The sequence below is a fragment of the Daldinia decipiens genome (genome assembly GCF_022478715.1).
Source record: "Daldinia decipiens strain CBS 113046 unplaced genomic scaffold F4813scaffold_25, whole genome shotgun sequence".
In the NCBI taxonomy this organism is placed as follows: Eukaryota; Fungi; Ascomycota; class Sordariomycetes; order Xylariales; family Hypoxylaceae; genus Daldinia; species Daldinia decipiens.
In genome coordinates, this window is record NW_026054568.1 from 43,241 (window position 1) to 66,377 (window position 23,137).

General features: G+C 46.8%; 10 protein-coding genes across 10 annotated transcripts; 4 read left to right on the forward strand and 6 right to left on the reverse strand.

Moving 5' to 3' along the window:
• Positions 1-553: 553 nt before the first annotated feature.
• On the reverse strand, positions 554-1,638 carry F4813DRAFT_142198 (thioredoxin-like protein). Its single transcript, XM_049238849.1, has 3 exons — positions 1,423-1,638; positions 674-1,293; positions 554-621 (listed from the first exon to the last, which is right to left on the reverse strand). The coding sequence occupies exons 1-2, from the start codon at positions 1,527-1,529 to the stop codon at positions 741-743; spliced, it is 660 nt and encodes a 219-aa protein (XP_049097978.1). The 5' UTR covers positions 1,530-1,638; the 3' UTR covers positions 554-621; positions 674-740.
• Positions 1,639-3,552: 1,914 nt separating this feature from the next.
• Positions 3,553-4,632, forward strand: F4813DRAFT_381645 (peptidase; the record flags this gene model as incomplete). Its single annotated transcript, XM_049245705.1, has 2 exons — positions 3,553-3,891; positions 3,982-4,632. 2 exons carry the CDS (start codon positions 3,553-3,555, stop codon positions 4,630-4,632), a joined length of 990 nt encoding a protein of 329 aa, XP_049097979.1.
• A 778-nt stretch (positions 4,633-5,410) lies between these two features.
• Positions 5,411-7,651, reverse strand: F4813DRAFT_381646 (uncharacterized protein; the record flags this gene model as incomplete). Its single annotated transcript, XM_049245706.1, has 3 exons — positions 5,411-6,970; positions 7,043-7,252; positions 7,322-7,651. The coding sequence occupies 3 exons, from the start codon at positions 7,649-7,651 to the stop codon at positions 5,411-5,413; spliced, it is 2,100 nt and encodes a 699-aa protein (XP_049097980.1).
• Positions 7,652-8,541: 890 nt separating this feature from the next.
• F4813DRAFT_142274 (mannose-6-phosphate isomerase) lies at positions 8,542-10,323 on the forward strand. Its single transcript, XM_049238850.1, has 2 exons — positions 8,542-9,038; positions 9,113-10,323. Exons 1-2 carry the CDS (start codon positions 8,745-8,747, stop codon positions 10,034-10,036), a joined length of 1,218 nt encoding a protein of 405 aa, XP_049097981.1. The 5' UTR covers positions 8,542-8,744; the 3' UTR covers positions 10,037-10,323.
• A 1-nt stretch (position 10,324) lies between these two features.
• On the forward strand, positions 10,325-11,761 carry F4813DRAFT_365041 (carbohydrate esterase family 12 protein). Its single transcript, XM_049243875.1, has 2 exons — positions 10,325-11,333; positions 11,387-11,761. The coding sequence occupies exons 1-2, from the start codon at positions 10,792-10,794 to the stop codon at positions 11,670-11,672; spliced, it is 828 nt and encodes a 275-aa protein (XP_049097982.1). The 5' UTR covers positions 10,325-10,791; the 3' UTR covers positions 11,673-11,761.
• Positions 11,762-13,904, reverse strand: F4813DRAFT_365043 (permease for cytosine/purines, uracil, thiamine, allantoin-domain-containing protein). Its single transcript, XM_049243876.1, has 3 exons — positions 13,258-13,904; positions 12,619-13,182; positions 11,762-12,561 (listed from the first exon to the last, which is right to left on the reverse strand). Exons 1-3 carry the CDS (start codon positions 13,518-13,520, stop codon positions 11,868-11,870), a joined length of 1,521 nt encoding a protein of 506 aa, XP_049097983.1. The 5' UTR covers positions 13,521-13,904; the 3' UTR covers positions 11,762-11,867.
• Positions 13,905-14,115: 211 nt separating this feature from the next.
• F4813DRAFT_365044 (FAD/NAD(P)-binding domain-containing protein) lies at positions 14,116-16,345 on the reverse strand. The gene is made up of 3 exons (XM_049243877.1): positions 15,766-16,345; positions 15,526-15,712; positions 14,116-15,446 (listed from the first exon to the last, which is right to left on the reverse strand). Exons 1-3 carry the CDS (start codon positions 16,099-16,101, stop codon positions 14,335-14,337), a joined length of 1,635 nt encoding a protein of 544 aa, XP_049097984.1. The 5' UTR covers positions 16,102-16,345; the 3' UTR covers positions 14,116-14,334.
• Positions 16,346-16,374: 29 nt separating this feature from the next.
• Positions 16,375-18,092, reverse strand: F4813DRAFT_365046 (uncharacterized protein). The gene has a single exon (XM_049243878.1). It carries the CDS (start codon positions 18,023-18,025, stop codon positions 16,661-16,663), a length of 1,365 nt encoding a protein of 454 aa, XP_049097985.1. The 5' UTR covers positions 18,026-18,092; the 3' UTR covers positions 16,375-16,660.
• Positions 18,093-18,270: 178 nt separating this feature from the next.
• On the forward strand, positions 18,271-20,626 carry F4813DRAFT_142331 (WD40 repeat-like protein). The gene is made up of 3 exons (XM_049238851.1): positions 18,271-19,172; positions 19,229-20,214; positions 20,285-20,626. Exons 1-3 carry the CDS (start codon positions 18,677-18,679, stop codon positions 20,324-20,326), a joined length of 1,524 nt encoding a protein of 507 aa, XP_049097986.1. The 5' UTR covers positions 18,271-18,676; the 3' UTR covers positions 20,327-20,626.
• A 510-nt stretch (positions 20,627-21,136) lies between these two features.
• On the reverse strand, positions 21,137-23,118 carry F4813DRAFT_365048 (kinase-like protein). Its single transcript, XM_049243879.1, has one exon. It carries the CDS (start codon positions 22,955-22,957, stop codon positions 21,458-21,460), a length of 1,500 nt encoding a protein of 499 aa, XP_049097987.1. The 5' UTR covers positions 22,958-23,118; the 3' UTR covers positions 21,137-21,457.
• Positions 23,119-23,137: the final 19 nt, after the last annotated feature.

The following is a 23,137-nucleotide window of genomic DNA, read 5'->3' on the forward strand; positions in this document are numbered from 1 at the left end:
ACTTTAGGACTACTCCGATGATGGAGGTGTTTCGTCCTCCCATTGCTTGAAATTTCATTATTACCTATCATTTATAGTTTCCGTGTTGAGAAGACAGAGCAAAACCTTTGGTGTGCCCGCCCATCAAAACCATCAATGGCCCGATCATCAGAATAGATAGGGCTATAACTAGTACATAGCTTCAACACTGTTCCAGGGACAATAGGGACAATGACCCCTACTTTTTTTGGCCGCATATTTATAGAGAAGTATGGATAAATACTCACGAGTTAAGCCATGTTCGTCATATATTGATGCAATGGTTGTTGACTTATAAATTGTTATCATCCCTGCCCTATTGAACCATCTCAACCCTTTCAAATATCACGAAGATGGGTAGCTGAGGAAGGACTACGCATCATGATTCGGTTTAACGACTCCGACTGCAATACGCCATTGTCAATTCCCCAATTACTTAGGTACTCAAGTTGGAGACAAACACGCCTACAAAAATATATACCTCACTGGTAGAGCATGCACCATGGCCGCACCCAAGACTGAAATATGACGAGATTTGCTATTATGTGCTTCGTGGAAGAACTTACGCTCCCTTGAAAGATAGAATGCACGGTCTAATTACTCCTGTCCGGTATTAAGGCATTGCCAGAGTCTGATTCGTAAGAATCTAACGTACACAGCCATCCAGACCACTTACGTCAGTGGTCTGCTTCTCCAATTTCTCCACAAAGGGCCCTCCTGGTCTAATCCACTCTGGCTCGCTTCTTAGACTCGCCATTTCCATTGGCATGACCATTCTCAGTTGGACCATCCTGAGTAGCAAAGTACTCCAAACTGCCCTTGGGGTCAGCTTTCATTCCCTTGCTGCCATTTTGCCAGCCTGCCGGGCAGACCTCGCCGTGCTCGTCGGTGAATTGGAACGCCTGAACAAGTCGGATTGTCTCTTCGACGTCGCGTCCGACGGGAAGGTCATTGACGGTGATCTGTCGCAGAACACCCTTAGGATCGATGATGAAGAGGCCGCGTAGGGCGACACCCTCGTCCTCAATCAGAACGCCATAGCTGCGAGAGATCTTGTGCGACTTGTCTGCCACCAAAGGCAGTTCCAAGTCTGAGCCCAGACCACCCTGCTTGCGAGGTCTCTCAGTCCAAGCCAAATGGGAGAAGTGAGAGTCGGTCGACACGCCGAGGACGGTAGTGTTGATGGCACGGAAGCGAGGCAGGGCATCGTTGTACTGGATGATCTCAGTCGGGCAGACGAATGTGAAATCAAGAGGGTAGAAGAGAAGGACGACCCTGTAAACGAGGATTAGCACGGAACAAGAAACTCATACGCACACACTATGTCGGTAAGACCGAGATGCAGACCGAGATGTAGAGAGACAACCAGGGCTAGCGACAGGAGCGACAGGAGGGGAGACAAACCATTGACCAAGGTAATCCGATAAGGAAATGTCCTTGAACTCGCCGCCGGGAAAGACGGTAGTAGCAGTAAAGGCCGGAGCCGGGCGCTGAACGAAAGCAGAAGACATTGTTGGAGATGATAGGTTATGATGATGATACGCGTATGTGCTTCTATGTGGTTTCCCGTCTTATAATTGGAAAGTTTTTAAGTGATAAGGTAAGATTTGGAAAGCCGATTTAAGGAAAGAAAAATATTTGGCAGTTCTTATCTGATCTCCGTTTGCAGTTTCCCAGGTTGCTAGGTTAACTACGTAACCTACTAGGCAACTACGGAATACATAGGACATTAAAAGCAAAGGACGGGAACTACGGGTTGCCATGGGGGTTCGTGCATGCTGCTCAGACCAAATCTCCACAAGCTACTCCTTATCATTATTTCGCTAACCCTGCCTAACTTAGACTCCTTCTCACTATCGTGTGATTGTCGCACGTCGGGACTTGTCGACGCGTTGGTGACCCACATACGGATGCTTTCCGCTTTCACTCTATAAAAATATAAAAAGGTACCTATATATCTCATTGTAAATTGACCAATCTAAAGTCTGAATTACGGTGAATTACAGCAGAGTTGCCCTCTTAGGTTGGCATTTGCCTGGGACATAGGAAGAACTCCTATATTATATAAAGGCTATTATTATATACCTACCTAGGTAAAGGGGATATCCTAAGGAGGTTCCTGAGTGTGGGTCAATCGCGTCTTACCTACCATGCTGCTACATAGGTAATCACTTAGACCGGGATCTTCAAACCTTCAAATATCTCTCCGATTTCGGACTCAATCTAAGGTTGTAGTTCCCAGCTGAATGGAGCCGCTTTCCTACCATATGCATACATCCATGTCACGCATGCATGCATGCATATGACAATCACTACAGACAACTTCAAGTTGACTTGTCCTAACTAATCTTCTCACAAAATGACATGAGGGCACCCCTGCGGTGCGCCACAATAGCCCGAGTTTTCGAAGGTAATATGGTGCTACCAGGGAATGGCGCGCGTATTTTGAAAAAGATAAAAATAGAAACCTGAAAAAGCACGTAGGTAATTCCACTTACATAAAAAATAGCCCGAGTTTACAAAAGTAATATGGTACTGCTGGGGAATGGCGCGTGTATTTTGAAAAAAATAAAAGTAAAAACCTAGAAAAGCACGTGGGTAATTCCACTTACATGAGGGCACCCCTGCGGTGCGCCACAATAGCCCGAGTTTACGGAGGTAATATGGTGCTGCCGGGGAATGGCGCGTTACGCGCGCCATTCCCCGGCAGTAGCGGCTGGAAACCTCAAACTCAAATATCAACCTTGAATAGACTTTTTTAAAATATATATATATATATATAAAATAAAAAATAAAAAGCATGTGGGCTTCGAACCCAGGCTTTTACTACGTATTGTGTTGGTGACCGTGGCTGGCCGGGGTGGGCTGGGCTGGGCTAAAAGTCAAGTAAAAAAGATACGTATTTCGAGAAAAGATGAAAGTGGAGACTTGAAAAAACACGTGAGAGCCTAGGGATGCACCCAATAAAAAGGCTTGAAAATCGCGCACAGACGAACTTCCTTTTTCGATGGAGCTTGTCCGAAAGAGGAAATCGAGGTTAGCAAGACAATATCCCTCGTAAACTCGGGCACTCGGGCACTCGGGCACAACCAGCACAGCAACTAAGACACACTTCAACGACTAACTAATAACTACATGTAATTAATATATATTAAGTACCTCTATATAGCTCTTAATATCTTTCACTATCTCAAGAACAGATAAGTGTATCATCCCGAGCCCATAAGAATTGTGAATGCTTCGTCACAAAGTTCTGATTTATTGACCAGCATTTAACAATGAAATCAGTTCTATAGGCATATTACTATAGGTAGCGAATACACCATCAATGTATCCATGTCTCAACTTACTATACACGTAGTACTCTGCCTCAACCCCGCGTTGGGGGGGGAAGGGGGGGTCATCCTTTTGCATAACCCACGACAGGCCTTCAACAATAGAGTCTTCGTACTTAATAGTAATATAAGTATTTTTCCCCAGCTACAGACACTAGCAGACATGTAACCAGATGTCATAGACAACATATAATCTAAAATGTCTTCAATCATAGTTCCAAAGGCTTTAGACCCAGGTGCAACAATTGCCTTCATATCGCCCTCAGCTCGACTTAATGACCAATATCCTGCTGCCGTGTTACGAGCTACCGCCGTACTCAAAGGACGAGGCTACAACGTTCGTGAGTTCTATAATAAGGATATAGGCATTCAATCATCTATTATCAACCGCATATCCGAGCTGCGCGCCGCCTGCCTAGATACTAAGGTTTCCGCCATTATCTGCACCGTCGGTGGGCCATCCTTCACGGAGTTGCTACCAGGTCTGATTGCCGATACGGATCTACATAATATCATCCGCGCCAACCCCAAGATAGTTGTAGGCTACTCCGATATTACCGGGCTACACTGATTTTTACACGCATTTACGGGACTCCGTACCTTCTACGGGCCAGGGGTCATCCCAGAGCTTGGCGCGTCCGAATCAGTTGATGATGAAACATTGCCACTTGCATTCTGTATTAAACACCTCTTCCGTGCTATCGCGGATCGGGAACCTATTGGCGACGTCTCGCGGTCGCCAACGTATGCGCATAAGCATCCTTCTTGGTTCCACGATCCGGCATCTATACACAAAACAGAGCTCGTCCCTACTCCCGGTTGGATATGGCTCCGGCCAGGCAAGGCGCAGGGACGGCTCTTTGGTGGCTGTCTATCCGTTATGGCACGTCTCAACGGAGTACGACAAATCGTCCCAGATTGGCGGGGCCGGATTATATTCTTCGAGACTGCTACTGGCGAAAAGTTTGGATCAGGAAACCCGATAGATCGGGTAAAGGCTGGGATTGCAGATCTTATTGCCCAGGGTGTTTTTGAAGATGCCGCGGGCTTAGTAGTAGGGCGTCCGTTCGGGTACGACTCTACGAAGCAGAGAGAGAAATATATCAGTGTTATCAAAGGTCTCTTATGTGATGGTCCGCTCTCTAAGAAGGAATTCCCCATTCTATTTAATGTCGACGTTGGACATACAACACCGATGGTCACCTTGCCGTTCGATGCGCTAGCTATATTAGACTCTGAAAAAGATCAGTTTGCTGTTCAAGAGTCGGGAGTTGTATGATACCGTAAAATCTAAGAAGCCTAAGTTTCCAAAGCATTTGAGTTAGTCCATTGGAGATTCTATTGAGATGCTTCCAATAGCTGAGTGTCAGATACCCTGACCACTGAAGCATTTTGGACCAAAGAGCTTCCAGCTACATCAATAGTTCATCTCAGATAGTTTCATGGCTTGTCTGTAGCCCACAGACTTTATTTAATCAGGTTACCATTAACCTCTAAAGTACATATATGCAGATCCGGTCTCATAGGTTTCGTTATATATCTAAAATTATATGAACACCATATTCGTCCTTCCCCTTTTGCCCTTTCCCTCTATGATCTCCTAAGGGAGCTACGTGGTTTTAGCTATAGTTGGCAAGGAGGAGGGTTGCTAAAATTAGGAGATGAATGCGCATTATAATGATCACTTTAGATGGAGGATGGTATGGCGTGCGTCGAAAGTAGAGATAGAACTGAACAACCCTTTTTATACCCATATAGACTGGATATTTTCGCGTAATTCTCAGTGGGCAACAGAGGCTATATATGGCATAGAACTGAGTATGTGAACGACCTGTTCAGAAGCGGAGTAGGCCATATCATCCGTATCAGTAAGATACGAGCCTCCAGTATCGTGACTAGATATTAGATTGAAAGACTGTATGCACTTATCCTACATGTTCTCTACTATATATACAAAGAAGTAAACTATAGCAACTAATCAGCCGCCTGAAGATGCTTCTATACTACCCTTTTCTGTTAGACATGATAATATCGGGAGGTTTGTGGTCGTAGGCCTCTCACCAGGCCTCCCATTTCTGTCCTCCGATTGCCACGAGACGGTTAAATAACTCATTCCTCATGGGCAGCGCGGTGATACGCCGTACATTTCCCGCCCGATCCGTGATCTCCAACCCGTCTGCCACCTCTCTACCTAGAGACCAACCCACAACAATTTTAGCCTTCCATCCATATCCGCTAATCTTCTTAATTTCGGCGATATTGTTGATTGCCACGGTCCATAGCGGGTGTAGATCTTCTCGCTCCACCGACCCGATCTTCTCGATTGTCTCGTCTGTGCTGAAGGATACCGCTGGGATCGTTGACTTCGTAGTAATATATACATGTCCTTTCTTACCATTGTAGCGGCCATTAAAATCGATAGGTCCGGAAACGTGGTTGATGTTCGACCGTGGAACAGCGCCTAGACGGTTCCTAGCGTGACGAGATCCCGCCTTCGCCCGAGCGTGATCGGACCCAATAGCCGCCTTAACTGCGCCCTTAGTTGTCCCCTTGAAGAAGCCTATGATCTTACTCCCGCGCTTACCGTGCTTGGGTGAGCCCTTTGCGGCATCTATGTCCGAACCACCAGTCTCGTATGCAGTTCGTGGATCATGCTCCATAGCCTCCTGAAGCTCTTCATCGGTTGCATTTAACGGGGGTTCAGCTCCAGTAGCTCGCAATTCGGCATCAGTAACTTCCGTAGGCCTTTCAGGTGGCGGCTCGTTGATGCATGGAGGCGGTGGTAGAGGTGCCTTATTAGCCTCACCTATGCGAAGCAGAGTGAGTGTCAACTGCGCATTGGTTGGTACACCTTTGAGGACCGTATTGCGAAGCTCTAGGAGCTTCTGCCAGCGAGGGAATGTGTGGTTAAGCCACTTCAATCCGCGGGCAACAATGGGATCCCCGAAAAAGCCAACACCTACTCCAAATGTCATCCCTTTCATAAACATATATGACGTGACGAATAAAGAGATGAAGAAGAGTGGTGTAATCAAAGCAGCAAGTCTAAGCTTGTAGACCCCCTTTGGGAAAGGCGACGTAGGAGAAACAGCATTTGCGAATCGCTCCCACGTATCCGACACATCTGCGATGCCGTGCATGATAGGTCTCATCTTTGACCACATTGCCGTCTCGACAGGAACTTTAGTCTTATCATGCTTCGAGTTGGTCTTGCCTCCGGCCGCAACGTCCTTTGCCTCAGCGGCTGCCATAGTTGCTCTTGTAGGATCAGGCACGGCATCATCATCATCAGGAGAACCTGTCTCTGTCGAGGGTGCGCCTTGCGGGTGTTTCCCCGTGGCGCTAGTAACTACGATAGAAGTAAAACTATTGACGAAGTTGCTGGCTTCCTGCTCGACAGCCTCGCCTTTGAAGTTTTGCGGCGCCCCAGTTGAGCTGTCAGTACTACCAAGTACGCCAGCCTTAGGTTTCTGTACGCCGCCGGATTTGGAATCTACTAAAGCGAGGGGCGCTGGTGGAAATAAAACCTCTCTCGACCGCGGATAGACGACCAAGGTGATCAAAGTCAATGTTAGAAGTGGGACAATCATATCGAACACCCAAGCGACAAAGTAAGCCTGTATGTACTCGTCAGTGCTGGCCACGAGAGGTATGAAAATCATCTGTGGTCATCGTTCGGCAAAGCTTACCGCGCAAAAATACGAGGTCCGTCGAGCCTCGCGCCACGAGCGTAACCGTGCAACATGCTTCACAGCTGCGAGTAATCCTACTACAACGGTCATGTAGAAACGCTCGATATTGGCGCGTAATTTATCGGGAGAGAATTCCTCCTCGTCGGCGATATTTAGATCCAGATCCCCAGGCACAGCAGTGGGGACTTCTTTGACGTGGTATACTTGCTATTGTGAGTCGGTTCTGTCAGTGCTCTAACCTAGCTACATATGCCAGTCCAAGCGGCCTTTTCGTACCTTGTTGAACCTACGAACAAGAAGCCATAGATCTTCGTTACCCAAGCCTCCGACTAGTGGCGCAGGAATATCATGCTTCTTCTCGTTCCAGCCTAAATCAACTACCTCCTCGTCGTGTTCTTGTTGAGCCAATCCTTTCTCTTCATGGTCGTCAGTCGCCAAAGCATGAGAAAGTGTTGGTTCTTCAGTTAGACTATTTGCCTTCGCGTATTTCTTGGGTTCGTTAACAGGCTGTGTCGTTGGCGGAACCGGAAGGATATCTGCAATTATGGTACTGGTTAGGGTTTGGTCCGAAGGGACATATCGCTTTATATCTTGATCAGTAGACATTGAGTATGTTGTGCGCAACAGCCAGCTAACTCTTAAATAATTAAATCCGTCGAGTTGAACGAGTCCCACGACTTATATACGAGGAAATAGAACTAGTACAGGCCCGGCGTCTCGAATTTTCCATGACTTCTTGCTCTTATTCCAAAGGCGATGTCCATGCTTAACCAATTATCTATAAGCTAGGCCGATGACGTCGATGGCTGTCTAGAGAACTTGTCTAGAGAACTAAGTCTGGTGGTGAAGTCTAGAGGCCGAACTCCTTTTAGCGCAGAGCCGGTTTACTATTTTCTGGGGCTAGTAGTCAATTGACATTTTATTCTTAGAAAGCCCATTTCCAAGAAAATCAGTCTTGATTATAAGTAGCATGAAGTCTCAATCAACTTTGAGGTCTGTCGCTAGGAAACAGCTGGTTGTTCTATGCTTCCTTCAACGTGGATGTCTTATAAAACCCGATTCTATAACAATATCCCTAAGTTAGCGCTCAGCCGCATTTGGGCGATCGATCGATCGATCAATCTACATCTAAGCGATCATATCGCCTATGTAGATGATAAAGGTAGCCATGTGGAACGCCACACATACCTCCCAGACTCCTACACAGTCAACGCGCTAATGAGCCAGAAGTTGACATCATTATCTCTATCAATGTTGTTAAGCAATTCGTATTACTTTAAGGGCAATTGTTGAGTAAACGGAACTCTGGGTTAAATTGCCACGCGTCGCAGCGGATGTCGATCCCTTACTGACCACATTCCATATTGATTCATCAAGTTATGCCTTTAATCCCCCGAACCCCCACATAACTATGACATGCCCGAGGTTTAACACAAACGTCTTCTATGACGACATGGCAACATCACATCACTGTGGCAGATTTTAAGTATTGCGTACATAGAAGAAGAGATATAATAATTTCCAGCAACAATGGCATAATAGAGAGATGTAGTTATCATTTCACCCACCTAATACTGTTATAGATATTAGAAGAAGATTCATCTAGTTTGGTCAGTTTCTTCTATATATTCCATCTGACGCATTGTCTCTTTCAAAGTAAAATAAATAATTAGATCTAACGTGCATCGCGGTCATCAAAATGACGTCTCAACTCGTTTTTCAGCTGAGCGGCTCTTGCAATAACTACACGTGGGGCAAGAAGGGAAAACAGTCTCTGGCAGCACAGATGTATGCGCAGACCCCCGGAACTGATTTCCATATCAAAGATGACGAGTTTTATTCAGAAATGTGGTTTGGCGATTACCCAGATTTCCCTGCTCGCAAGCTGGAAACCGGCGAACCGCTAGCCAAAGTGCTCCAGCACAATAAAGAGCAGCTTCTAGGGAAGAAGGTCATCGAAAAATTTGGCACACAGCTACCTTATTTACCCAAGGTAAGGTCCGCCTCTTGCTATAAGAAGCTAGCTTTGTTCGCTAGGTAGTAGAGAGAACTCACGAAACACTATAGATCCTGTCAATAGCAAAGGCCCTTCCATTGCAGATCCATCCCAACAAAGAACTTGCCAAAAGGCTTCACGAGAGGGATCCGAGCAACTTCACCGATCCAAATCACAAACCTGAAATTGCAGTAGCGCTTTCTAAGTTCGAGGTATTCGCCGGATTCAAGCCGCTTGACCAAATAGCGCCCCTCTTTCAGTTACGGTCACTTCAGCAGTTCAATCCCGAGCAGTCAGAAAAATGGACAGATGAGACACTACGAACCGCAACCAGGAACCTACTCAAATCCGATCTTAAGACGGTCAAGATAATTCAGACAGAGCTCGCAAAGACCCCGAGAGATCAACTAGGTGATGCAGCCTATATTCTAGACTTGCTTCCTCGTCTTCAAGACCAGTACGGCCCAGAAGACGCAGGCAGTTTAGTTGCACTTCTGTGCATGAACTTCCTAGTCTTCAATCCTGGAGACGCGATATGGATTCCTGCGGACGGGATCCACGCATATCTAGCTGGTGATATCGTCGAGTGTATGGCTCGGAGCAACAACGTGCTCAACGTCGGCTTCTGTCCACCCGGAGATCGCAACAATGCCGATCTGTTCGCGAGTACTCTGACCTTTAAGGCTCATAGTAGGGATGACGTATATCTCCCTAGCCAGAAGTCAGACAAAAGTAAGAAGGGGAAGACAGTAGTATACAGGCCGCCAATGAGCGAATTCGACATGCTCAAGATAGACCTAGGCGCTGGCGAGAATGAGGAGCTTACCGGGGGTGATGGGCCTGGCGTCATGATCGTGACTTCTGGGCATGGAGTAATGCATGCCGACGGTACAGACCATCGTCTCAAGGAAGGATTTATCTTCTTCGTTGCTCCAGACGTTCCGATTAAACTAGAGAGCCAACAGGGGATACAGATCCACATGGCTGTTGTGTGAATCATAACACAGTTATTGGGTTTAGCAAAAATCCAAAGTCCTGTTTAATGACTAGCATGAGTTATAATCTAATAAAATTCATGTCAGCTTCTAACGTCGCCAAGTACAACATGTGTTACATGCGCATCTAGCTTGAGGTACTTAGGCCACCTGCTATAATTATTACCTTGGATATAGCGAATCATTGGCGGCAATTAACTATTCAAAAGCCACCAATTATTGGATTTTGCCAAGGATACGACTCTATCTTACCTATTGAGAAATAATATGAACCAGACAAGTTCACCATTTAGGCAATTGACCGGTGGAATTTACGGAGGGTGATATCCCGGCAAATGTCTTATTTACTCCGGCCCCCTCCGCTCGCCTTGTTCGGGGTGTCGCCGTATATAGGCCTACTTGCGGAGTTCAATAAGATACGGAATAATTAAAGGTTAGGCAGTAAATAGTATACGAGACGCGTCTATCGTTAACCGGGATCTGTGAGTTATCGTTTCATCGTGACGCAGGCCTCGGTCTAGATCGTGTCGTCTGAGTAGCGGAATTAAATGCCCAGCTATTTTTTATAATCACCGGTGGGTACAATTTATGCCGTGTTAATAGATGACCTAGGCACCTAGGTTGTTAATATCGTATTGATATATAGATACGGTTGGCAATCCTCGTTTAAACGACGTTCGCCGCAGTACGAGTTTCCATCAACAACTTATCGCGTTTAGAGACACCATATCAGTCTCCCTCGTGATATTTTGACTATGGGTTTCCGCGGGGTTTGGTGGCTGCTGGCTCTAACTGCCACAGCTGCACCGACAGCTCCTACCACTATTCATCTATGCGGCGATTCGACAATGGCAAAGGGAGGCGGTGGCTCGGGAATCCCCACCGAGGGTTGGGGCGAGTACCTTCAGTACAGCTTCGGTTCCGATTATGTCGTGCGCAACTCTGCGATCGGTGGGAGGAGTGCAAGGTCGTTTACCCGTGAAGGCCGCTTCACGGAAGTGGCCAACATCGTAAAGCCTGGTGATTGGGTCGTTATCGAATTCGGGCACAACGACGGCGGCAGTCTAAGTACTGACAACGGCAGAACCGACTGCCCAGGAGATGGTGATCAGACCTGCCAAACGACGTATAATGGCGTTCAGGAGACAGTACTGACGTATCCGGCTTACTATAAAAACGCTGCGAGGTTATTCCTTGACAAGGGGGCAAAGGTTATCTTAAACTCCCCTACCCCAAACAACATTTGCGAGACTGGCACGTGTGTTAGCGAGACGTCTAGATTCGATTATTACGCTTGGTGAGTATCTCGAATCGGTGAAGCCTTATATACTTTCACTGACCATCTTGAAGGCATGCAGCTGCCGAACTAGCAAGCCCAGATGTTTATCATGTTCCACATAAGCAGTATGCAATTCAAGCTATGATTAATTTGGGCCCGACTACTGTCAACGCCAATTATCCAAAGGATCATACGCATACAGGAGCGTATATGGCTGACGTGATGGCTGGGAGCTTCGTGCTGGGTCTCAAGTGTGGAACAACTGCATTGGGTGCAGCTGTCAAGAATTCAACCGAGTCTCTAACGAAAACCTTCTACGGGGCTTGCATACCTCAGAATAGCACCGTACCTATTTAGAATAGCTTACCCAATATTTGAAAGAGGTTGTGCGAAAGGCTAACGTGTAAAGTAGTCAAAATTTATGGGCCATATGTGTTTTCTCGTCGTTTCATAGTAATGTCCAGACCCGTCTATGAAACAGTTAATTCATATATACTCATATATCATCTACTTATACGAATCGGATACCCGAGTATCTGACTCGGTTCTTCTCTATCGTCCGCTCAGCCTTTTCTCTAGATATCGGAGAGGGAGGTAGAGAATCGCTGTTATAGCAAAAGCCATCTCAAATCCAATGTCGCCTGATTTTTTCGCAATTGGACCCTCAAACCACACTTGCGACATGCTAGGGATCACCAACGCAAAGCTTAGAGCACTCGCCGTCAGAGCAGCGATTCCCCATGGTAGACGAGACGCCACGTTCCAACTATCGTGATCATATGTGTCGTATTTACCACCCCTGAAAACATTATGCTCTATGATTACCACTGCCACGAATGCGGCAGACCAATAACCGATGAGGGCGACGAAGTTCTCAAGACTGGACATGAATTCCACCGCTGCTCTGATACTAACCGGTATAACGATGGCCGTGATTACGACTGAGAACATATACCGCGGCACCACGACAAGCTGCGGAATCAATATTTGGAAGTTGAGAGTAATCGAGTACATCGTTGCGGCGATGTTCCCAAGTAGAGTTAGCGAGAGTACGACCACGACGAATTTTCCGAAGCCGCCAGCTCGCGACAACATCGCTGCTAATACGCCACCAACTTGTGTCGACTCGTACCCTGCTTCCCACTCGGGAATGCTATTTATAGCGCCACCGATAGAGGCACCTAGAACCATTAGTAATACCGACGGGAAGATGAGACCTGCATAGCCATATAAGAAGAGCCTCGCGCTTAAGACCAGTTAGTTCAGGGGCTAAACAGCTCAATAGGATATAATGATAACTTACGAGGAGAACTTGGGGTTTAAATATGTCGTAAAATCAGACGAAAGACAAGCATACGGTATCATATACGACGCTATGATCATCCCGAAGCTAAGGACACCACCGGCTGTCGCAGGCTCCGCTGGTGCTTGCTGGACGAGGCCCGTCCCTCCGCAACCGGTAGTGATGATGATAGCCACTAAAGCCGGAATCCAGGCAAAGCGTTCATATTGATGTAAAACGTCATATCCGCAAAAAGAAATGAGCAAAGCCATAACACCCATGATAACGATGCCAACTGCCGGAGTCAAAGAACCGCCGGCTACAGCGGATAAGCATTGACCCCCAATGACGCAAGTGACGACACAGAAGCCCGTGAGCGTAGCCAAGTTTAAGATAACCGGTACCGAAACTAAATATCTTCCAAACGAGAAGCGAGCCTGTATCATTTGACGTAAGCCGGTCTTAGGGCCAAGAGTACCAAGGTAGGCCGGTATGGAAGCAGTTAGGATGCAGAAGAAAATGATAACCAGAGAACAATCTCTTAAACTTAATCCATAAGTTGGACCTAGCATGCCAAATGTGATACTTATTCAGATGTTAGTAAACTGGCTCTACTCCCGGTTGACGGTACGTACGGATCCGTATTTGACAAAGACTTACGGTAAGAGGTTTATATTCATGCATGCCCATATCGAAAAGTAGCTGCTATAATTGGTAGCTGTCCGGTCTTCCAACGATACTGGCATAACTCCTCGATCTTCAATGGGGCCAGCCAAGATCAGTCTCGCCAGAGTCTCCCGAAACCTCTTCAATGAGGTATGGCTTTTGGATTCAACAGCGTCGCTTTGTCCGACAGTCTTTTCGACATCCTTGCTGATTGAAATTGGTTCATTCTGCCTGCTATGTTCACCTTGCCACATCATGACGGTTTCGTCCGAGTTAAGATATATGTACTTCGTAGATGGTACGAAATAAGATCTTCTAGGAAGTCGTAACTAAGAGGTAGTTACTCGACCAGAGTAGGCAACTAACAAGCCTAAATCGCTTAAGATCCGTCCTATGAATCTAGGTTCCAGGCGCTCGGGTCCCAAAAAGCTTATCTCTTCAATAGAAATTCTTCCAAAGGATCGACGAGGGTTGGTGATATCACACGTGCGAGGGCAAATAATTTGGGAACAGGATGATCTAACCCACCACAGGGCTCCGAAGTTCTAGACCCAAGAAATAAGTGCATATACAGGATGTCCTCGCCAGTGGGAATATGCAGAAGCCTAGGCTTAGCAAGAGTGCGAATAAAGTGATGTAATTGCCACGAGAAATAAAAACTTTTCTGTCATCTTTCAGCTAACTAAAAGCTCATATGCCCCGTACAGTGTATCTTATACCAGCGCTACGTGAATAGTTTGGTTTAACACTGTATAGTCTCCTTTATCTCACCGAGCAGAGATACGCATCCGAGAAGTCATCATTAATCATGTTATATTCTAAGGTACTCTACTCGGGGGACAAAGAGTCTCATATTTTGAACCGTTTAATGTTTTATTATAAGATGTTGACTTCGAATTACTTCATATTAAGAGCTCGACATGAGGTCAAGTTCCCAAAACAGCTCACTACAAAATCATTACAAAATTATTTGATCAATACATGTGCCCAACCTAGATGGATACCTATATTGTGATATATCCAATACGTTGGTTGGTAGTCGTGAAAAGTATAGTAGCCCTTGCAACCAATTTACATCGAATCATCGCCAGCGCCACGAGTTTTTGCCCTGCTAGCAGCTTCTCTTCCTGCTATCCTACCCATCACGGTACCCATAGTCAGCCCACTGCCGCCGGGATAGTTATCCCAAAAGAGCCCCCCTAGCAGCTCGCCCGCGCAATAGAGTCCGTCAATTTTCCGGAAGGTTGCCTCGCTCAAGACCTCCGCGGCGCGTGTGACCGCCAATCCACCGAACGTAAATGTAACGCCGCACGTCACCTCTACAGCCTGGAACGGGCCATGCTCGATGGGCATGGCCCAGTTGGTCTTGCCTATTTCGAGTGACCTCGAGGTGCCCTGCGTTGACATGCCATCTTTCACGGCCGGGTCGAACCTAGTCCCGGGACATTCCTGCTGGAAGCTCATGCAGGCGGCGTTGAATTCGGCAATCGTCTTAAGAAACTGTGTTTTGTCCTTTAACCCCTTCGTCACAAGTATGTTGGCAAGCTGGTCGAGGGTTTCAGCCCTAATATTCGCCGTCACGTCGTCTGCGTATTCTTCCTGGCGCAGAAATCTACTGCCATTTGCGTCCCAAACTTGGAATGCGATACCCTGCGGTTGCTTCAAGATCTCTTTTCCATAAACAGCATAAGTGAAATTACGTAGGTCGAAGCCCTCGTCCACAAAGCGTCTACCGTCGATGTTCACCATAATACCGAGAGGATAGCCCGACTTGGTGTATCGGTTAGTTAAGACGCGGTTCCCAGACGCAAGAGGTGAGTTAGCGTCCCAAGCAACGGAATGGCAACCTGAGTAGTTGCCCTCCAATTTAGCCCCGAGCTTCCTAGCCATCGTATGGCCGTCTCCAGTATTGTATTTAGACCCTCGAATATGAGCTAAATCCCAACCGGGACCCAGATATTGGGCGCGTAATGCCGGAGACGCTTGAAACCCACCACAAGCCAATACGATACCTCCTTGGGCGCCAATAGTTCTTAGGCTCCCGTCCCTGAATACCTTGACACCAACTGCTCCGTCTGTTGTAGGATCGGCGATGAGATCAATTGCTGGGGAGTTGAAATGAATATCTACTCTATGTTTCCTCGCAGTACTCATATGAAATTCGAATAGCTCCTTGCCTTGGCCTATGTCAAGGTATCAATATCAATATCAGTATCGAGAATAGGGGCATGCCAAAGAGACGAGGTCAAGTAGGGATCCTACCAGCCATGTTCATAACCATTCCGCCCCAAAATTTATACTTCCCATCAATGAAGAACGATTGCCTATTAAACGAAAGTATGAAGCGGGCGCCATTATCCATCAACCACTGAACTGATTCTCTCGAATTATCCACAAGGATATCAGCGAGCACCGGATCTGCTCTTCCCTTGGTAACTCTATTGATATCCTTTGATTAAGTCAGACATAGTTAACTGGTCAGAACTCATAATCGAAGCTTACCGCGTGGAAGTCGGCTTCTGTGTAAGGCGCCATCTCGATCTTATCAATATGACTCTGCGGCAAGCCTTTCGTGCCATCGGGCTGGAAGAGGTTGGGTAACAAATCTTGCAAGCCGTCAAAGCAGCACCTGAATGCAGCCGCAGTGTAGAATGTATTGCCCCCCGCGTCTTCAAGAGGCGCTTTCTCAAGTAGACAGACCCGAGCACCAGATTGCGCTGCGGTAATGGCCGCGGAGAATCCAGCATTACCTCCTCCAATCACTACGACGTCGTAGCTCTCGTCAAAATTCATGGTGCACTGAGAAGACAATTGAACACCGGAAACCGGAAAGGCCATGAGTTTGTTGTTCTATAACATCAATCAATGGATGGGGGGAAATTTATGCCGGCGAATGTATAAGTCTGACCAACTCCAACTTACTCCAACTGAGAGGGAGGGACAGCATTAAATCGGCAATGATGGGTTTGAAATCCGGAGGCCGAATACTCCTGTACTGCCACCTTCGTAGCCACCTATTAATTGATGGATACTTAGGAGAGAAATGTTAGTAATCTTAGTTTTAGGCCGGGGAAGATTAAAGCATCTACATATTGTGATAGACACTAAACGATCTTAGGAACTATTGCTCCGGTAACATGTTTATAAAATATTCGGTAGAATGTGGCCGTCTAATCAATTGAAGGCTTCGATACAGTCCTAGAGATACAGCTTAAAAATTAACGAAGCCAGTTTGTCTTAAATAATATCCCGTTCGAATGAGGAGAGAAATATATTTAATGGGTATCAGTTATTATATTATCAGCATAAACCTAGGAGCTAGATAATACATCCTACCTATCACGTCGCGGATCAACAGCCACTACTCTAGCTCAGCTATCTTTCTCAAGTTTTAATGTCATGATATCTCTTCGTTGACTGACGAGTCCACAGCGTCATGCCAACGCTTTATGCGGTGTCGTACAGACCGATCATATTCAGGCATGGTCATGAGGGCCTTTGCAAAGGAACCGGGGGCCTCCCTAGTAGCTAGCAGAGTTAACGCCGTATTTACTCTCCCAAGGAAAGACGCAGTTTGTGCGTCAAAGCGGAGACCACAATGGCGCATTTCCTCGAGCAGGTTTAGCACTCCGGATAAGTCGCCACGGCGGGTCCAGTAAATTTCCAGAAGCTCGTTATAGAAAGGTGTTGACACGCCGAGGATATATGACTCGAGTCCTAGCTCCTTAACCCGGGGTAGTATGGAGAAGGCGAGAGGCGATGGCACACGAAATGCGGTGTCAAGACGTCGCAATGCGAGTAGGAGATATTCCGGGTATAACGGCCCATGTATGTAGAGACTCAATTCATGGGATGGGGTGTTAGCTTCGGTGGATGTGACGTCCGTTTCTTCTGGGATTATTTCCGGCGCATCTACACTCTCGAGAGTAGCGGCTGCATCTTCAAGATGGTCCACCGTCTCACTGGCCATAACCGCTTTCGTCTTCTTCTTTCTCGGCACTGTAGTCTCTGTTTCTACCAATTTGGATGCGTTACCGCCAATACCAAGTCTGGTAGGCATTACGAACACTTCTTTTTCTAGGACATCCCAAAGTTCGAAGTCGGTCTCAGCAGCAGTGATTAACCCTTCGACACGGGTGCGTTCAGGGTAACGCTTATCCTCTAATTCTACAGTGCGGTCGACGGCATTTGTGGGCACTTTCCAACCTTCATCAAGGTCTCCTCGGCTGGCCGCGATAGAAGCTTCATCATATGCGATGTCATCACCGCTCGGAAGACTTGATTTTGAAGGCTGGATAGTATCGAACGCCTTGCTAGCAGCAGCGCGCAATTCGGGTGGAAATCGCAGAAGAGCCTTCTGCCGATTTTGGGTAGAACCATCCGGTATACCAGGGGTAGTAAAGGTAGCGGGGCGGATCTGGTTAGCATCTTGGACAGCTTGTTGCATTATAGATAGAGTAGTGCGAGTAGCTGAGGTTGCTGATGATTCTTCGGGTACAAAAGGCTTAAGACCACGGGCTTTTATATCGGCAAAGATACGCTCAAATACGCGTCTCTCCGACGGGGTGATGGTACCACGACGAAGAGGCTGATCTGGCGGAGTTTCATCTTTAGGAACATAAGAGGCAAATGGTATTTCATCACCCTCTCTTAATTGCCGCCGTGTGGCGTGTAAAAAACGAAAAAGTGTAAGGGTAATTCGAGGATTCGTTCGTAGGATAGTCCTCGTATTATAAAGGAATGGTAGCAAGGTCGATGTCATTTTGAAAAAGACAAATGAGGATATAAATCTCGGTCGATAGGTTTTTTCCTTTTCTTTTGAACTATTTTTTTTTTCGTTGTAACTCAAGCTGGAGGGATATTTTCCTCTTCTTATCGATAAGATATTGATTTTCTTCTATGGCTTAGCGGCCCTACTCTACCACTCTAGATGACGTAATAATATGTACAGGGATACGCGTTAAACGCATGACATCGCGTCTTCGGTTCAATGTTCTTAATTGATGTTCTTAATTGATATTTCTCATTCCTCTGCTCTAGTTTAATCATTTCCATCATCACTCATGCTTGCGCTTTTCTCGTGCAGCTTCGTTTCATTTTTCGGTCAAAAGATGATCTTGTGATTTGATTGCTATTTAATTACCATTCTCCATCTTTTTCTTTTCCTGTCCCCTATTCCGTGACAAGTTAAAGCAAGAAGAAGATAGCGTCTCTATCCGAGGCGACTGAAGCCTAATTCACCCCCGGTCACTTTCATCGCACATCCAATATCCAAGCATATCTTAAAGTCCTCTCGTGTCAAATCTTCCTTTTCATTTTTATCTACCTATATTGAGCGGTAGTAACGCAATTACCCTTTTCTCCTTTTCTCACCATCGGCATCAAATCTCGCAATTCATTAGACCTAATCATCATGGCTCCCGAGCTAAGCACTTTCGAGGCTCGAAGGAGAGCAAACGTGGTTAACAATGCTAAGTTGCTAAAAGAATCGGCCGAAGTCGCGGCCAAGATGCGCAAGGCCGCAGCTCCGCCGCCGCGAGCAACTGCACCCAAGAAGAGGAGAGCTGCCGAACCAGCCCCTCGTACCCGTATCATGCCTACCCGTCAGAGTGCAAGACTTGCCGGAGCTGGTGCCGAACCAGGTGTCAAGCTTGAAGACGTGCCTGCTGAGTTGAAGCCGCCCGAACCCAAACGCATTCGCACAAGTGGTGATTTGCAACTGTCAAATCTTCAAGTCGAGGGCCAGAGATGGTCAAGTACCAATGCTCTCGCTTCATTCGTTCAAGGCGCCCAACCAGGCGTTCGAACATTCACCGAGGATGATATCAAAGATACCTCGGACAGCAAGCTAAAGGACCTCAGAAAGGAGATGGGCGATCTCATGCTCTACGATGGCTGGGTCCCGAATGGTAGGTGTTTACGTAAAGGATCTCTACCGTAGAATCGTAGTATTAACCACACGCAGATATCAAAATTACCCCTGAACGTGTATATTCTCTCACATTTCATCCCATACAGGATAAACCGATCATCCTCGCAGGTGATAAGAAGGGCACCTTAGGCTTTTTCGACGCATCGCAAGAAAAGCCCACCTATCCTGATGAGGATGACGAAGACGTCGATATTCCTCTACCTCAAGTAGGTGCCTTCGAAGTACATAGCAGGACTATCACTTCCATAAAAGTGCCCGTATTCGATCCAAATTCGGTCATCACTAGCTCTTACGACTCGTCAATACGTTGCCTGGATTTACAGTCGCAAGTTAGCACCCAGTTATGGCAACCCGATGACGACGACATCGATATGGGTATCTCGTGCATTGATATGTCGCCCGAAGCTAAAGACATCATCCTCTTCTCAACTCTGGAAGGTACTTTTGGAAGATTTGACAGGCGTGCGAAGACCAAAGCGGAAATCTGGAGCTTATCTGACAATAAGATCGGTGGCTTTTCCCTAAACCCTCTCCTACCCTATCTTGTAGCGACGGCATCGCTTGATAGGACATTAAAGATATGGGACTTGAGAATGATCAAGGGCAAGGGGGATCTTCGTCGCCCATCATTACTAGGCGAACACCAGTCTCGATTGTCTGTGTCGCATGCTTCATGGAGTCGAAGTGGCTGCTTAGCAACATCATCCTACGACGACACGGTTAAGGTCTACGATATGACCGACGCAATGAAGTGGAAGTCTGACCAAGACCTGTCCGCCAAGCAGATGAAGCCGGCGCACGTAATTCCTCATAATAATCAGACGGGCCGCTGGGTAACCATTCTCAAGCCGCAATGGCAAATCAACCCGGCGGACGGTGTGGAGAAGTTTGCTATTGCCAATATGAACCGGTTCGTTGATATTTACGACAGCAAGGGAAAACAGCTCGGCCAGCTGGACGGCGAAGGAATTACCGCAGTGCCTGCAGTTGCAGAATTCCACCCTACATTGAATTGGCTGGTATGTATTTCAGATGTGTTTGGTGTCTCGCCGCGCTGGTTAATAGCAATACTAACTTATTTTGTGGTAGGCTGGCGGGACTTCCAGTGGAAAGTTATGTCTCTGGATGTAGGGGCAGATGAATGGACAAAGCAGTGTATGATGGCTAGGGAGTCAATGAGCGGCGAAAGGGCGGGGATTTGTAGCAATAGCTTTGGCACTTGTACAAACTACGATATTGCATCCCATGGCAGGAGAGCCATGGAAATGATGTACCCAGGGTATTGGCGTAGAGACACGATTGGCTAGTTCTAATCTATTGTGTTGTAGCAATGGACGATGACGTTCCATCTCGTACTTACGCGTCGAATAGCAGGCATACTACGAAGTAGCTAGTAATAACTAAATCCAGCAAATCTGATTATTGTTGTCACAATCACAGTCTCGACATATATGCCCGCCAAGAAAATGTTGAGATGGGAAATTGTGAATGAAAAGGATTGAACTAGGCCTTACAAAAGCCGTAATTCGTTTCCATCCCCAACTACGTAATCCATAAGATGTAAGTCTGGATTTGGGATGGTGGGAGGACTAACTATGATACGCTTCAGGGTACAAGAGGAGGCATACGTAGAAGGATGATAATCGATCCTATATTCCCAAGCCCAAACGTCTTTTAAAGTTTACCAAGTAATCTATGCATTTATGATAGCACGAGCTTATTTCGCTTTGCCTTGGGGTCTTTAGGCAGTATAAGTTACGTGTAGTACTATAACGTAAAATAAGGAGTTGATGAGGCATTTAGATGTAGCCATCTGACCACGAATCCACCTCTCTGCTAGCCTCTATCCAATATAGTGCCAATATAGCACTTCTTGTCTCGTCAAGATATTTCCAGATGAAAGTAAATCTCAAGTTATTCACGGTTGTATTATTTTATGGTATAAGGTATTTAGTATAAACTCCGGATAGGGGCGTACCGGCCAGGCTTATTACCATTATATCCCATCCGGTGAGAGCTTGGCAGCCAACTCCCTTAGCACACTCTCATGTCCTTTTTATCCCATAGCCGAGTAAGCGTCTGATATCACTCCACAAACCATGTGCATAGCCTCGATATCGTGCGTACAGGGTCCGCTATGTTCGTAGTCTTGAAACCCATACGATTATGAAGCGGGTTGGCTTCTGCTCGTGCTGGATTTGAAAAGTGATATTACATCCCTTATAGCGCCCTTGATATATTCCAGGATCCTGTTCAGAGCTATCATAACAACATTACATCGTCTTCTAGCTCTGGCTCCGGCTCCGTATCCGCATCAATTTGTAAAAATTCGTGCACCAGCGCCTGTTTAGCGCTGATCCTCTTTGTCGGGTCCAATTCCATACACCTTGTCAAAAACTCGATGGCGCCCTTCTCCTCTTCTGTCAATGTGCTAGGTCTACCGTCTTTGCTCACATCGCTCCTACACGTGCTCCATAGCATGATCTTTTCGAAAGTAAAGCCCCTCTCGCCGATAGTAGGTATATTGGTGTCGAAGACGCAGCCGTGCAGTTGCCCCGCCATCTTCATCTTTTTTGAGCCGAATATAGTGGCGATCTCAATTAGCGCCTCGACGTCATCCGCACTATTGAAGAAAGGGAACCGTTTACAGAGAATAGTTAATAAAATGACACCGGCGGACCAGATATCTATCTTCGTCGTTTGTTCCGTACATTTGAATAAAACCTCGGGTGCCCGAAACCCACGGGTGCCCGCCCTGTTGGCGCGACGAGAAGGACGGGTATCATTAACTGGGTAGCCTGGCTGCGGACCAGCTTGGGCCGAGCTGAATGCGACAGACTGCTGCAGTTTCTGCTTCCTCACTTGTCGATCATCATGGCAAATGCATGGCTTGGTGTCTAAACCCTCCCGCTCAGCCAATCCGAAGTCTACTAGAACTCCGCGCTTCTTGTCCGGATCGTAGAGAAAGTTGGTGGGCTTAATATCCCGGTGTATAATGCCTTTTTCGTGTACGGCAGCGAGAGCTGTGAAGAGGGATCGGAAATATACTCTCATATCGTAGACGCTCATGTGGGGATAGTATTTTCTAAAGTCTTGATGGCGGAAGTAGGGAAGGATAGCGAGGACCTGATCTGCTTCACGGAAGGCCGTGATGAGGGGGCAGACAGAGTGGGAATCCCGTAGATCGTGGAGGAGTTCGAGCTCGTTGAGGATGCGAGCGGGCGAAGAAGTTACGTATATTTTCTTAATTGCCACAAACTTTGGCTTTTGGCGGGTGCGAGAAGAAACGGAGTTGGACCGGGAATTCCTGAGGGGAGGAGGTCTCCATTGGGTTTCTAACGCGTCTATATCCCAACGGTTCTCGTACCGATGATATTGTATATCTTCAGCTTTATAGACGGTAGAAAATGTTCCTTCGCCGATGCGCTTTATTAGACGATAGTTATCTTTGAAGTTGGGAAAGGCAGTTTGCAATTTTTCCATGTCATGTTGAACACTGAGGTCGATCTCGTCGCTTTCGTCAGAGGAGTCGGTTTCGCAGCCATCGTCTTCCTCGGCTGGATTTTCTTGTTCTTCATCTTCGCCCCCTTCCCCCAATAAATAGTCGTGGTCATTTTGGTCATCGTGATCGTCGTATTCCTCGTCGGCTCTTCGTGTCTGGCTCTGTGTAGACTCCTCGGTGTCTGAAGTCTGGCCCCTTGGTTGGTCTTGGTGAATCTGGAAGGGCGCCTTGGCCACTCGACGATGGGTGGCAGATGCCATATCTTAATCCTGTAAATTTTCTCTCTTATTCGTTGTCCTCTACCTTCTCCCCTTGAACATAACCCAGGGCGATCCAGTAATATCGTATTCTAAACCGCGATGCTTCGAGAGAACGAGGGAAAGGCATATGCTATGTAGACAACGATTGGACAACGATTGGACAACGATTGGACAACGATT